The following is a 15558-nucleotide window of genomic DNA, read 5'->3' on the forward strand; positions in this document are numbered from 1 at the left end:
AAGTGTCAATAGCGACATCTGTCAAAGTCAAACATAATATTAGTGGTGCACCATGGATTAATAATCCATTATCAACAATGCTAAAATACCATTTAATAAAATATCTTTCTTTCTAAAGTTTGTTAATTCAAACAACTCTATATGTTTTATCAGTGATATTTTAAATGATTACTAGACACTTATTCACTGTTTTGTTCACCAGTATGTTGCTAAATCATTGCACTATTATCATTATGCGTCATAATTTAATTCATTCAATCGTTCTTTCAGACTCTCAATCTAAACGTACCGAGTCCCATCACTAGTCAACTAGTGTGAATCGTGATGGTCCTCGCCGCACAGTGTAATTATTTTTTCCTCATAGCAGTCGCGTAAATATAATCTAACTCATCTCTATCGAGGACAGGGTCAAAGTGCGACGAATTTTAGATGATTATTGTGCTGTCCTGACGATAATACGAGCTGGGGAAAATGGCACCTTCATTATTTAGCTATGAAACTCTAGTGCACGCTGTTGCAGGAGCTACGGTACGTAATAATTGTATGAGAGATTAGATTAAAATATAACATTATAGGATTTATATTAAGTATGGTTAATAATATAAATTGAGGATATAATATCGTATTGATTTTTCAGGGCAGCGTCGTGGGGATGGCTGTATTTTATCCGCTGGATACATTGAGATCAAGATTACAAGGTAAATAAATATTTTAAATATTATACGAACATAAGTGGAAATCAATATTTAAATTCCAAGTACATACATCTATAATTAGAAAATATGTTACCGTGAAAACGAACCATCGCTCAAGTTACAATAGTATACATTTTAATAATGATGAATATTACTGTTGCGCCGTTACTGCGCGCCGGTGGCCTGATGTATGCAGCTAAGCTTTGAACGGATGACCTCTGTTTACATATTGATGCAGTATACCTACCTAACATAATCATGTCGGCAGACCTAATGGCATGTTCTACTTACCAGAGAAAAATAAATAATTTCGGGTGTAAAAATCTGCGGCGTGCGTGTGTATTTTACGCAAGTACTTATAGTCCAATAAATAAGTAAAGAGCTTAGCACGCAGTATGTGTCTAGATTATAACAAAAAAAACTGTGTATGTCCAATATGAAGTAGGTAGCTGTAGCAAATATCGGCCGTCTGCTGCATGTGAGCGGTGACTCACGTGTGAATTCTAAATTATTTAGGAAATGGACCCACCTCCCTGACCCTGCACACCTTGCACACGGAGTTTTACGAAGTTGTTAGATTACACCTACTTATCATCGATATTTTCATTGCATTTATTTAGGATGCTAGGGGGCTTTAAATAAAAGCTAACATGATAAGCCAATTTCGCCACTATGGTTGGTCTATTAAACGAAATATTGCAATGTCGCCGCCACAACGTCATGAACCAAAAAAAGGTGCCTGTCTTCTCGATAAAGTGAAGTCTTATAATCGCACATGAAAACTATTTGGTGAAATGTAGTTTTTTTGGAGCTCATAAAGTTCTGGCCAGTTCTGAAAAATAGGTATGAGTGATTTTCCGACCACCTGTAGTCTCTTTCCGTTTAACCAACAAACGGATCTATTCAATGAATCGCTAGTTCGCGACTGATTAAAAAGGAATGAGGTCACGTTAATGTTAAGTAGTTAAAACTTACTATATTATTATATGAACAAAAGATAACTCATTTACATTATTCTTTGTTTTTTTTACAGTTGAAGATTCAAATAAACTTCAAGGATCGACATTCGAACTTTTAGTAAAGTTAGCTACAGAAGAAGGACTGGATTCCCTTTATCGTGGTTTATCACCTGTTTTGCAATCGATTTCTGTGTCGAATTTTGTTTATTTTTATACATTTCACGGTTTACGTAGATTGGCATCAAAAGATACATCTGCTTTAAAAGACTTAACATTTGGTATAATTGCTGGGAGTATTAACGTTCTGTTGACGTCTCCTCTCTGGGTTGTCAATACTCGGATGAAGCTCGAGAAGGCGTCTTATAACAGTCTCGTAGAAGGACTGTTCGATCTCTTTCAAAAAGAAGGAGCCAAAGGCCTGTGGTCTGGTACTCTGCCCTCTCTGCTATTGGTTTCCAATCCAGCTATTCAGTTTATGGTTTATGAGTCTCTGAAGAGACAACTAGTAGCTCGGGGTTCGTTTGATACTTTCTCAGCATTCCTAGTAGGCGCTGTAGCGAAAGCCGTTGCTACGACTTTAACGTACCCTCTGCAGCTGGTACAGTCAAGGCTTCGCGCAGGTACCAGTTTAAAACCCTTATACAGAGATGTGAAATCTAAACCTCTTGTAGCATTCCGTGGTCTTGAAGCCAAATTATTACAAACAGTCATGACAGCCGCTCTCATGTTTATTATTTACGAAAAACTTGTCCGTTTAGTATTAACGATAATGCGAGTTAGGCTAGCGAAACGTTAATTTATTTTTAGTGTAACTGTTATTTAATGTATGAACAGATAGTTGGGAGTAAAATAAAACCAAAAACCTGTTTTGTTAATTCACCTCAAAGTAAGTAATAAAGAAGGTCGCTTAGAACGGCATGATTGTCATTGTATCTTTGACTTGCAAACAACATAGTCAAGGCTTCCGAGTAAGGTTAATCACTTATGATAAACTTAAAAACGAGTATTGGAACAAGATGTGCCAAACTAAGAACGCTTTATTTGCATATATGTAGCAACGTTTTAAATCATTCATAGATTTGGTTTTTACGACTTACCCCAGCATTGTATACTTATGTGATTATCGCGTTTTTAACCAAACATTTCTGTCCGCGTAGAACAAGTAACCTTGACAGTATTATTAAGCTGAGGTCGTCGTCATTTAATTTATACACATATTTAATAAATACACAATAATACTATGCTACTTTATTTTTTATGACCGACATGGATAATTATGAATTATTTATATTTGTACGTAGGTAAAGGTGACGCTCCTCTTATTATAAGTAGTGGATATTATTTATTTTGACATGAATTCTTTTTTAAAAAAAACCCAGTAAGACGTATTTACGATGATTTTCGAGATACGCTTATGTATTTTATTTTCAATGGTGGTACTGGCGGTGACGGAATAAATGTGTATTATTTCGTAAATAAAAAAATGTTAAAAAAAAGTATTTTGTTTATTATTACATATTACACTAAGTTAATGCTTATTTCTAACAAACCAGCTTCAAATCTTCTGAGGTCCTTATCACGACTTTCGTGTATTCTTCAACGTGAGACTCTAAGTCCTTGTAAACCTGAAAAACATACAAAGGTATCTAAGGAACTGTTCAACTAATCATGTATTAGTCCAGTCACTTTTAGATGAGTTGTCTCTTGGAAAATTGCACTTATCATATTAACGCAACTCTTAAGTCAGTTTATTCATACATAGTAATGTTTGAGGTAACGCCTCACTGTTTTCAAGTACCAAAACGATAAATATCATAGATATTGATTTACGAAAGTTACCTCAAATTCTAACAAAAATAGTTAGTTCCGGGAATTCTAGTAAAATCGCGGACACAAAAGTTAATTCTGATACTCAAGAGTAAATGGTAATTCTAACTGATGGGTAAATAGTGACTGAGCTAATAATGACGTAATGTATCTATGTACGGATTTCAGAACAAAAAATATTTAGCACTTATATGACATAGGAGTTGCAAAGTATTGAATCAATTACCTTACTTTAATATCAAAATACTTATTTCTTCAGTGATTAAGGTATATAATGTGTTGCATTTAATTAAATCTTTCGTAGTAATGAATTTTGATATTAAGATCACGTTTCAAGATATTTTCTTTTGTTTTTCTTCTTCTCCACATTAAATGCAAAAAATGTACACTATAGTTACGTATAATTTGAATTGATTTAGTTTAGTGGCAGAAAACAAAATAAATCAAGAACAAGAATTTAGTTTTCCTGCCAAGTAGTAGGATATCTTTTGAGTTCTACCGAAACACCTTTGGAGATCTCTCATCATAGACAAAACGTCACGCATGATCACAGATGTATAGCGAAAAGGGTGCATTATATCGAGATATTAGATTTTCGGATTCGACACCGAAATTGACATCGACATGCGGGCCGGGGCGGTACCTGTTCGACGTAGCGGTCGGCGGGTACGTGCGGGCGCAGCTCGGCCAGCACGAGGTCGGCGAGCGCCAGCGGCGCGGCGCGCGGCGCGGCGGGGCAGCGCGGCAGCAGGGCGGCGGCGGCGCGCCGCAGCGCCGCGCACAGCGCCACGCCCGCCTCGGCCGCGCGCCCGCCGCGCAGCAGCGCGCGCACCAGCCCCGCGCCGTCCACCTCCTGCACCACACCACCGTCACCATCGTTCTCTGGGCCCCGCTGCCACGCTCGAAAGAAGCGGGGCACAGAGTACGGCCATTCAATTATACGATTTCCAATTGCATAAAAAAAAACGCACAAGAAAGAAATATTTTTTTTGGGTCTTTAAGGAAACGATGGAACGATTCTATCGCTTCGAACCGATGCCAAATTCAGAAAGGATAATTTTTGACTGCCTCCGTGGCGCAGTGGTTTAGGTCGCCACGCCGATACCACGGCAACGGGAGAGGTCGTGGGTTCGATTCCCACACGGGACAATTATTTGTGCGATCCACAAATAATTGTTTCGGGTCTGGTTGTGCTTTGTGTCCGTTGTTTGTATGTTTGTAAAAGTCCCCGCGACACAAGAGCAATTCTTAGTGCGGGAGTTGTCTTTTTTAAAATAAAAAAAATAAAATAAATAATCCGTATCTAACGTTCATACTGATGGATATATAATAAACAACTCAAGAGTGACGACTACGTTTTAATTCTTATTAGGAACCTCTACGAAAACGATCAGTATTATAGTCGAAAATAAAAAAATATGCACAAAAAGAAACACAAAACCGAGTATCACATATCCTATAGAGTTTTTGAATATGTAACAAATACTATTCAGATCATTATGAGATTAATTTAACAGCTGAGATAAAGCTTACTCCGCTACACAAAATAGTTGTATTCATTTAAACTAACATCTTATGAATACCCATTAGGTACATAGAAGTTAAAAGCTCACCATATATCTCTGAAGGAACCAATGCGGTAGAAACTGTTCAGTGCTAATTGCTCTCTTTATCACCGCCAGTAGTGTTTCTGGATCAGCATCTTTCAAGCTTGGATATAAAGCACCAAAGTCTAGATTTCCACCTCCTAAAATAAAATAATATTTACAATTACATAAAAATACACACATGAATACGAAAACCTTACAAGTAGTGAATGCAATCCCGATCTCGCGAGATCCCGTGTATTTTTTCGGGATCAATCCCGAAGCATAATATGACGAGATCCCGTTCGGGATTGTCGGAGACGGCATTTTCAGCAGCTGGCTACATTGCTATAGACTTAAGATGCCGATAGAAGCTCGTACTATATTGATACACTTTGTATTTTAAGAGGCTACTTTCAAAATGCCATGTGATTACTTTTTATTTTGATCTCCTGGAGCTACACCTACTTTTTTGATTATGTTCATGTTATTACACCTGTTAATTATGTTACGTTGTTAGTAATATTCAAAAATAAAGGCTTTTATTTTCTTTCAAATAATAATTTATTGCATTCACCACACTATCACACGCATATTACATTAAACAAGCCGTTCGAATTGTATTATTTTTACTAACTAGACGGGATCCCGAAAATCTCGGGATCCCGCGGGATTGATATTTCTGATCGCGAGGGATCTCGAGTTGACGATCTCGACTCGGGATTGCATTCCCTACTTACAAGCATTGGTTCTGCGTAGTATAATATAGCCTTGGCTTCGAACCGTCAACTACTTGAGAAGTGCAAGTTTGGACTACTATCGCTGCTCTTCATAACTTAGGAAATAAAATTTCATCGCGCAATGTTACTACACATAGAAATCATATAGTTTTCAATTTGCACACTATGTCTAAATGGCTGTTAGCGCTTAAGGGTTTAAAAGTAATAGTAAAATCTTACTGAGTAACGCCTGTTGTACTGGACCTAAAGAGTCGGGATCTTCTTCTCTCAACTCGGCAGCTAACTCGTCTGGCCCGATCACCTGCGTCGAAATTAATCATAACAGTCTTATTTTTTTACATTTTGGTGAGAATATTCTTACACTTTTAAGAAAGGAATACCTTATTTTATGAACTAATAGTAGATAAACAATACTGGACGGTTAACTTGAGACAATAGAGCCAGAAAATAGTGATTCGCTTATCAATTTCAATATCATTGTTTACTGAAACCTGAGGGCGAATTTCGGCCCTATCGTATTCGAAACCTTCGCAAGAATAGACAAGAGTTGTTTTACAAATGCAGTGTGGAGTGTACCTGCACGGGGGCGGAGGCGCGGTCGGGCGCGGGGCGCAGGATGTAGGCGTGGTCGGGGCGCGCCAGGCGCAGGCACGTGAGCGCCGCCGCCACGCAGCGCCGCCGCACCGCCGCCGCGCCCGGCCCGCGCTCCGCGCCGCACCGCGCCGCGCGCTCGTACATCACCGACGCCGCTGTCGCATTCATTACATTTATTAGTTACCGATATTAACCCGAACATCCTGACTGTAGCGCGAATCTGTACAGTCGGTACTGTCGAGTATCGAAAGTTTGACATTTACCTTCTCATTCATAAAAATATATGAAGTTATGAAAGGCTTATAAAGTGTTTTGTTTCTTTCACTCCTTAGCGAAATGAAAGAGAGAAAACATATTGAAGTTACTTTTTAACTAAAATAGGTTTATAGTGTGTTTATGAATAAGAGGGTTAGAATGTACTGCCAAAATAGTTTCTACGACGCCCAACAGAGGCGCCGATCAGATTGTCATATAAAATTTCTCGATGACAAGCCAGTTGTCGGTAGTCGATATTATTAGTAGAGAATCGAGCTACTATTGTCACCGTTGAGGAGCTACACATCGTCAAGGTATCGACTCACCTTTTCGGTAATGCTGACGGGAGATGTGCAGCGCGTAGAGGAAATCATAGTATGGGTTGTGCGCGTGCGCGTCGTGCAACTTGGCGCGGTCGGCGGCGGCGCGCTCCGCCTCGCTCGCCAGCGCGCTGCACTTCACCAGCTCACTTAGCTCGCGCCGAGATGCTGCAGCAACGATAAGGTTTGATTTTGATACACACATTTTCTTTGATATGCGAACATGTTCGTATACTACATCATTAACCTTTTACTGGTACTCAAATCAAGTTTACTTTTTGAGTGCTATTAGAACAGTAAAACATAGTGACGTACCTAGTGTGGTGAGCAGTGTGGCGGCGGCAGTCTGGCGGGCGTGCGGCGAGGGGCTGGCGGCCGCGGCGCTCAGCGCTCGCGCCGTGCGCCCGCCCGATAGGTGCCACTTGAACACCACCCACTGGAACATCGCCTGCGAATACGCCATACAATCAATATATCCAATGCACAAGCTCTATGGTTAATATAAGTAATTCATTATGAATAATTATGCTACATCCGTATACAGTTCAATATCTTAACCGATTCGTTGCGGATGGCACGACAGGCGTGCCATTCAATTATTTTATATATGGCGTATGACACGAGAGGCGTGTCTTTTTTAAATATCATATAACTCGCTCAAATTGAGTCATCAACTTCTATGGCGGTTGGCCCGACAGGCGTGTCACGAAATATTTGTTTGCCGCCACAGCTAGAAGTTTACGAAAACGCAAGTCGCAACGAATCGGTTAACTCGTAAAAGTACATTAATTTAACTTCACGACAGGATCCAGTACACATAGTTTCATTCCTAGGTATAGAAAAATTAGCTTAAAATGTTAATATGTTACAGATTATATCAGGCAGAACCGAAACGTTCAGAAAATAGTTTCAGTTTAGTGATGAATATGGTAAATAATTTAAACTTCAAAAGTAGTACAACATAGTTCATAGGTAACGATAACTCACCAAATTCGAGTCGTCCTTGTCGGCAATACTGATGGCAGTCTCCGCGAGCCGCACCACGCACGCTCCCGCGTCGTGTATTTCAAACAATTTGATGACCTGTGATCGAGAAATACGTAAGCCTCATGATTAATATTGGCTATTAGGAGCTAGATAAAGAACAATAAACTAATTGAATTAAATATGTACCTTCATATAATAATAAACTAGTGCTTGATGTTGAGTGAGGCGAGCGTCCGGTGCAGCCACAAGTTTTCTCAAAAACGGTTCTGTACTGACGCCCTTTGCCGCCTTGCAGAATGCTGTGTACGCATTCTCTGCATCTTCCAAGTCTAGTAACGCCAATCCGAGGATAAATTGACCTGTAAATAAGGGACTATCAGAACGGAATCGGAGAATAATGCACGGCAGATGAATAAAATAGTAAAAAAGGAGACCTTATTTATTCTTTTTTACACTATTAAAAAAATATAACACATCTTTACAATTAGGTTTGATTTTACACGAATAATTATAAATAAATTTAACCCATTACTGTCCCACTCCTGGGCAAGGGTCTCCTCCCGTAATGAGGGAGGGGTTTGGCTTTGAGTCCACAACTTGGACACAAATAATTAACTAAAATAATATTCGTTAATATTTAGAGACACGGTAAAAGAATCAGTCAATCAATATTGAAGTACTTACGGGAGCATGCGTTCCACTCGCACCAGGGCTCGAGCATCGTGACGTAGTTCTGCACCAAGCGAGGCTGGTCGATCGAAGCCAACCACCAACTAAACTCAAAGCCACCGCTCACCGCCCAGCTGATTAGATGCTCAGGAAATTGATTTTGTTTAAAAAATTGATCATCTCTCGTCTCTTCCTCCGAGCGTTCTTAAAAGATGAAGTCTTTCAGTTTACGTATCAAGATCAAAATAGAGGAGTAATGCAGTCGCATTCAACTAAATAGATAACGGTTAAAGTAAAATATGCTGGATCTTAAAACGTTTCATGAAATAATATGAAGACCGAAACGTTTCGGCGCGGAAAAAACAATAAAGGATACAGTTGGTGAGCCAGGTGGTAGGCGAGTAGTGGCAGCGCCTGATGCCAGGCCGTGGGAGCGCGTGCAGCCGCCAGGTGGTCGCGGGCCCGCGCACCGCCCGCGCCCCCCACGTAGGCCGCCACGCAGCCGCGCCCCGCCGCGCCCGCCGCGCCGCCCGCCGCCGCACCGCCCAGTGCGCTCAGCTTTAGCCGGAATGTTTCAGATGGACCTCCCACCGTCCTGCCGGCACATCCATACGATCAGTGTATACCGAGACGCTAGCGATGCATCGAGGCATAGTATATGCTCGACGTGGCAAAACGTGAGCGGCGAACGTAATACATCAATATGTGTTCTGTAGTTCAGTAAAATGTAGCAGATAGACTTGCATATGCATGCAAATAATGTGTCTGCGTCCATATGCAAGTCTATCTTCCACTTGGATCAATTATCAAAAAATCAGTGTACGCTTCACACATACACACACACTACACATAGGCCGGCATTATATCGAGGCGCCGAGCGAGACAGATACACAGCTGACGCCCGCTTCGAGCGTTCGAGCGCTAACAAACGATCCATGTAAAAGGAACCAACTCCAGAGCTTCAAAAGGGCGGGCCTCGACGACGAGGTTTGCGCTCGTGGCGTCGTCTTTTAGAATAAAACAAAAAAAATAGTGTATAGTTAACAAGACGTAGACTGCTACTGACTGCGTGAGCGTGGCGGCGCGCAGCCACAGCAGCGCGCGGTAGGCCTGCCAGTGCACGGCGCAGTGGCCGGCGCCCGGCACGTCGCCCGCGCCGCGGCACGCGCCCAGCGCCATCACCGCGCCGCGCACCACGCGCGACCTGACGGCGTACGTAATAATATACTGGTTAACGACACCAAGGCTTGACAATTACATACTTTAACCGAGTTTTTGTAACGTAAGGACCTGACGAGGAGGAGGCAGATTAAAAATAAGTAAGTATTAAGTTCTGAGGATATAGCTTAGGATTTAAATTCGAGAATAATAGTCTTTTTGGGCTCCCTGCTTTATCTAAAAAAGTAATTTGTTACTATTTAACGGTCAATTTAATGAAAACAGAATTTGAATTTATCAATTAGAGTCCTGAAAAACAAAAAATCATTGTATCATGAATAATAACATCACTTTGCTGCAGTATGATTGTAAATAATATTGATATATTTACAAGTCGAAACAAAATATGTTACCTCATCTCCGCCATCTGTCGTATCGCTTCGGTAACAATGGCGACTCCAAGATCACTGGCCAGTAGACAATCGTATTCATCGGTCTCTTCTTCCACATCTTATAAAAGAAACGATAAATATATTTAGAAGAAAGACACAAAAAACATCGCATTACAAATAAAACTAGAAAAATACTAAGTCCATAACAAATTCAATATTCAATGTGCCGACTTACTATTTGCAGTATCAATTTCCGGAACGTCCAATCTCAACGCATCATTTAGTTCGAGAACCGCATTCTGTAAGTCTTTTATGGGTTCGAGTATTGAAGTTAACTCATCGATTTGCTGAGGAGCGAGGATCTGAAAATACACAAGAATATCATTGATCAATCAAGCGGGCTAGCAACCGCCCGCGCCCGGTTACGATGATATATCTTTTGATAAAGCTTGCAAAAGTACAAATTACGGAGGCCCCACGGTAATCAAAAGATCGCATACGACACTATCCTTTTGCGGACATCGAAGTATAATAGTACTTACCTCCCAGCTGACGTTCAGCTACAACAATTCTTAACTTATAAAAGATTAGAAACATATCTTTGGCCCGACCGCAATGCCTTCGCGTACATCGCCGTCACGCGACAAAGGCGGATAAACATCAAAGCGTAGATGGCTATCGAAAAAAAGAGAAATATAACGTGTGTGTATAGTTACGGGCGCGGGCGGCTCGGACAGCAGCACGTGCAGGCGCGGCAGCAGGCGGTGCTGCGGCCCGGCGCACGCGAACAGGCGCCGCTCCAGCTCGGCCGCGCCCGCGCCCGCCGCGCGCTCCCAGCGCGCGCCCGCCAGCACCACGCGCACCGCGTCGCGCGACAGCTCGCCCGCCTCCGCGCCTGCCCGACACCACGGTTACAGTCACAATAGCTCCATTCCAAAGTTACATTTAATTTTGTGTTTTTCAGAGGACGCAGTTATATATTTCCAATGTGTAGGGGGTGTCAATGGTAGCTTAAGTACAAGTACCTCCTGCCGCCATCTTAAAAACTTAGGAACGGCTCCGGGGACAAGCTAAGGCCTAAAAAACGTAATATTTCAATGGACTTAACAGAACGACTCGTTTTACAGCGAACATTCCATCGTACCGGTTCCGTCGAGCGATATAGCGTCCGGCGACAGCATCATTTTTTCCAGAGCTTCCAGTTCGCAGACGAGCGATATTCCGGCGCGACGGACGACCGCACACCACCAACCGCTTTCGACGTCTGATTCCTGCTATCGTAAAAAAAATATTTAAAACGTTAAACGTGTTTTTTTAGGCACTATAATTGTTTGAAACACTGAATATACCTGCTTCGGTACCATAAGACCTAGTGGTTTCTGTAAACCTTCCATGTACTGCATGCACCAACTGTACAAATCTGACCAGCATCTAAAACAAAGAAAAGTCGTAGAGTGAATTATTTTATACACGTAAATGATAATTTTTTAGCTAATGATTACGTTCTGTCTAATGTGAACGTTGTAACCACTTATAATATTCACTAACTTGTGCATGAGATGCGCGTGGTCCGGCGTGGCGGTGCGGGCGGTGAGGTGGCGGAGCCGCGCCTGCACGGCGTTCATGGCCGCCTCGCCCAAGTCGCCCTCTACGCCCGACTCGCTGTTGCCCCATGTACGATTGTATATCTAAAAAACACAAAACATATTATAAACAAATTTCTGGCTGAATATACCGGCAAGACGCTACCAGGAAGTGAAATAATATATTAAAACATGGGATTGGACTTGTGCGACATATTATCTGCAGTCGAGTCAGTTTTGTTATACAAAAAAGAATAAAGCGTCCTACCTGGTGACGCATAATTGGTTGGCTTCAAAAACTTAACTTCTATTTAACATACATCACATAATTAAGGATTCAACTTATGATTTCTACCTTACAACGTGACTGATCGATAGGTTTATAAAAGCAAAAACAAAGGTAATTGTAAAGTAATTACCACTAGAGCCTTCCTGATGACTGAGGGCGGGAAGAGGCCGGGCGCCAGCAGCCGATCGCGGTACTGCTGGTGCGAGCTCAGCGCCGGCAGCGCCGCGCCCGCCTCGCGCCCCGCCACCGCGCGCCAGCACGCCTCCGCGCCCGCCGACACACCTGCCCGCGACATACACGCTTAGTAAAATAACCATCTATAGTCATTTTAATAACATATGAACCAAAGATAATTTTAAGTTAAATAAAAGACAAATTTGTCTTTTATTCTCTTCTTGTGCTGGTATAATTAATGTAGTTTGTTTTGTGTATAAATTATGCATTCAACTCACTTGTTATAATAGTTTCACCATCAGGTTGACTCCACAGGGCCCAGATGACATGACTTCCTTCTCCGTATCCAATAGCGTAGTCTAATAGATCCAGCTGAAATAAAACACTTTAATGTAAAAAAAATTACCAACACTCATTTAACTAATCAACATCAAATTGTTTATTATGACATGAATCTATCACTAGCTTGGAAAGGCGTGCAAAATTGTAGAGCCTTATCAGAATATCTAGACAAAAAGTAATAGGAAAACTTTAAAATTACAAAATACTTTATCATCAGGTACAAAAAATTGACATCTTGAGAGAAGCTGCCAACCATTAGTGATGTAATCAAAATATTACCTGAGGTCCAAAAATTCGGCAGATGTGAGAAAATCGTAGACCTCCGGGAGCACCGTCATGCATTTTCATAACAACAAATTCACATTCATTAGGGAAAGACAAATATGCCACCAATATAACACTGCCATCTGATCCTATTGTCCTTTGCAGCATGTGTCCGTGTGCTGAAAGACGAGATTTAATAAGTACAAACCTTTTTCATAGACATATATTTATTTCATCATAAAGATTTGAACAAGACCATCAATCTCAGTGATCAGGCTACTTACGTGGTGGTTTTGGTCTGACTAAGGTTTGTGATAGGGGAGTTGAGACAGCAATAGGTGCACCACCCTCATCCAACTGCCAGGCGCGGAGGCAAGTATCGCCGCATATTGCCACTGCGAGACCATTAGTAAGAACTACTCCATAGGTTTCCACACCATCTGTGTTACTTTTCCCTCTGTAATAGTTTATTCATATAAAATTGGGGATTAAAGTACACTGATACCTATTCATTATTTTATGTTCTCTGCCTTCCCCTTTCGGTAAAAAGGCGTGTATGTAGAAACTACTGAATGAATTTAACTGGGTATGTGAAACTTTACAATAATAATGCTTAGATATTAGATATATCATAAGACATAGGCTCCTATAGTTCCAAAATTCAACCTCTTTTATTTAACTGCTGCATATGCAGCACAAACGAAGCGGCACAACTCAAAAATAAAGAATTTATACAAAGTTTATCTAGTAAATTTAAATATCAGCTATGATAAATATACATATGGCCTTTAGTATAAATTTAATGTGTTGTACAACCATAATGTATTATGTTTGAGTATATTGCAGATTGTAGAACAAGAAAGCTTACATTTCTAATCTCAAATAATTAACTTACCATGTGATAGATAATCTACAAAAGATAAGAAAATAACATACCTTAGTGCTCCTGTGATGCCTGACAGGAATCTTGGTACAGTTGATTCTCGTTTTAACAAAGTGGTCACAGCTGTTCCAGTTACTGGCAGTTTCACTAACAGTAAACCTCCTTCACCGCCATGCCCAAATGCTAGTGCAAAAACTGCTTCACCATTTTCTCTTAATAGAGACGAACATGTATGAGCCACTCCGATTGCTGAAATAATTAGGTATGTAAACTAAAGTAATGATAATGACAAGTGATGAATATATTGTAATCATATATGACACCCAAAACTATTGGAAGTTGGAAACCTTTTTATGATGCTGCACTTCTTTTTCAAAGTTTTTCAGATCTTGTGAAAGGTGGTCTACATAATAATATGTAATAAGCAAAGGTGGGTCTGAGGTAGTTAGGGAGGCACTCAACTCTATCTAGTACAACAGTAAGGACGTAATAAGTATAAATTAAAATGACTTACTTGCATTAGAATACTGATTCAGAATGTAGTAATTGTTTGGATTGTTGATAGCATTTGTGTCATGAAATATTGATGGTGATGTACTGCTCAGAGATCCAAAAGTTGACTGAAAACCAAACATATAATTTCAATTCATTACCTATTTACAACAAATAATAACAAAATAATAAACAGTTTACTATTTATTAATAAAATTATGGAAGCTTTTGGTCTTGTCTTTAACAATTTGATTTGTTAGAGTAGAAAACTTGTATCATCTAGAAACATAGTAACTATATACCTAGAAGCTTATCAACATGTTGAGTTCCTGTGTATGCTATGCTGTATCTTGGGTCTTCTACTGGTCAAAGTTCAGACATTTTATTGAAATAAAGCCTACTTATTATTTACCATTACAATATTTACCTTTCTGTCTAATATTCCTGGATGTGGGAATATCATTCTATGTACAGATGAAACAGTAGCAGCCAATATAACAACATCACGAGACGCACTTCTCTCATACACTGTAATACTGCTCAAAGGAGGAGTACCAGGTGCCACTTTGCATCTTAAGTTTGCAGATGACAAGTTAATGTCCAAAGATGCTTCAGAAAGTTCTATAGCATCTGAAGTTGTTTGCCTGCAATAAAGAAAAGATAAAAATCACTCTTAATACACTAGTCACTTCTTCTCTCTCTTTTCTTAATGTTTTTTTTTTATCTCCATTGCAATAATACAAATACTCTTACCAAAAAATAAAACGATTCCTCGTGTATACTTTTTTGGAGTCCTTGTACCAGTATCCACCTGCCTTTTGCGGCAATTTTATATCTTGCAACGTACTGTGCGTGCCGCCTGCGAAGTGCATAGATAGATCAGTACTTATTACATTCTAAAAAGTGGAGAACTTCCTTAAAATACTACATACCTGTGTTCAATATCACTTCTTTCCATTTTTCGGGTAAATTATAATTTGGTGTTATTTCCTTGAAAGTAACCGGCATAGCCTCTAAGAATTCCATTTCAAAGAAATTATGTATAAGAAAGATATAATATTGCTTATCCGGTTATTTTTCACTGTATAAACACATTCAAATACACTTTGTTGTTAGTGATAATATTATTTAGGTTATTTTCTGCTGCAAGTTTCAAGCAATCCGAGGCGATTAAACAAACGATCAAATCTGTCACCTGCCGGCTGTCAATGTCAGTTTCAATTAGGGATGCGCTAACAGCAATTACAACCAAATCGATTATAATGAATATCAAACGTTAGTCATTTTCATTGGGCGTTAGATACTTATTGTTGCTTAACTTAATTTCGAATTAATTCTATGCATATGTG

The 15558-nt window shown here is 40.2% G+C and overlaps 2 protein-coding genes across 3 annotated transcripts; one reads left to right on the forward strand and one right to left on the reverse strand.

Moving 5' to 3' along the window:
- Nucleotides 1-294: 294 nt before the first annotated feature.
- PMP34 (Peroxisomal Membrane Protein 34) lies at nt 295-3102 on the forward strand. Its single transcript, XM_076122608.1, has 3 exons — nt 295-528; nt 638-698; nt 1729-3102. The coding sequence occupies exons 1-3, from the start codon at nt 472-474 to the stop codon at nt 2448-2450; spliced, it is 840 nt and encodes a 279-aa protein (XP_075978723.1). The 5' UTR covers nt 295-471; the 3' UTR covers nt 2451-3102.
- Nucleotides 3103-3140: 38 nt separating this feature from the next.
- Nup160 (nuclear pore complex protein Nup160) lies at nt 3141-15404 on the reverse strand. Of its 2 annotated transcripts, none has more exons than XM_076122607.1 (27): nt 15142-15404; nt 14963-15068; nt 14637-14853; nt 14232-14337; nt 13771-13966; nt 13119-13291; nt 12850-13013; nt 12507-12600; nt 12185-12336; nt 11731-11870; nt 11532-11613; nt 11327-11453; nt 10899-11077; nt 10418-10544; nt 10204-10300; nt 9699-9836; nt 9009-9227; nt 8648-8766; nt 8150-8322; nt 7964-8059; nt 7292-7424; nt 6983-7144; nt 6384-6556; nt 6027-6108; nt 5095-5228; nt 4125-4334; nt 3141-3279 (listed from the first exon to the last, which is right to left on the reverse strand). In XM_076122607.1, the coding sequence occupies exons 1-27, from the start codon at nt 15233-15235 to the stop codon at nt 3196-3198; spliced, it is 3777 nt and encodes a 1258-aa protein (XP_075978722.1). In that variant the 5' UTR covers nt 15236-15404; the 3' UTR covers nt 3141-3195. The 2 variants fall into 2 exon arrangements, with proteins under 2 accessions (XP_075978722.1, XP_075978721.1); XM_076122606.1 differs by having other exon boundaries at nt 11327-11456.
- Between the last annotated feature and the right edge of the window lie 154 nt (nt 15405-15558).

Source organism: Anticarsia gemmatalis, chromosome 14 (genome assembly GCF_050436995.1).
Source record: "Anticarsia gemmatalis isolate Benzon Research Colony breed Stoneville strain chromosome 14, ilAntGemm2 primary, whole genome shotgun sequence".
Taxonomy (NCBI): Eukaryota; Metazoa; Arthropoda; class Insecta; order Lepidoptera; family Erebidae; genus Anticarsia; species Anticarsia gemmatalis.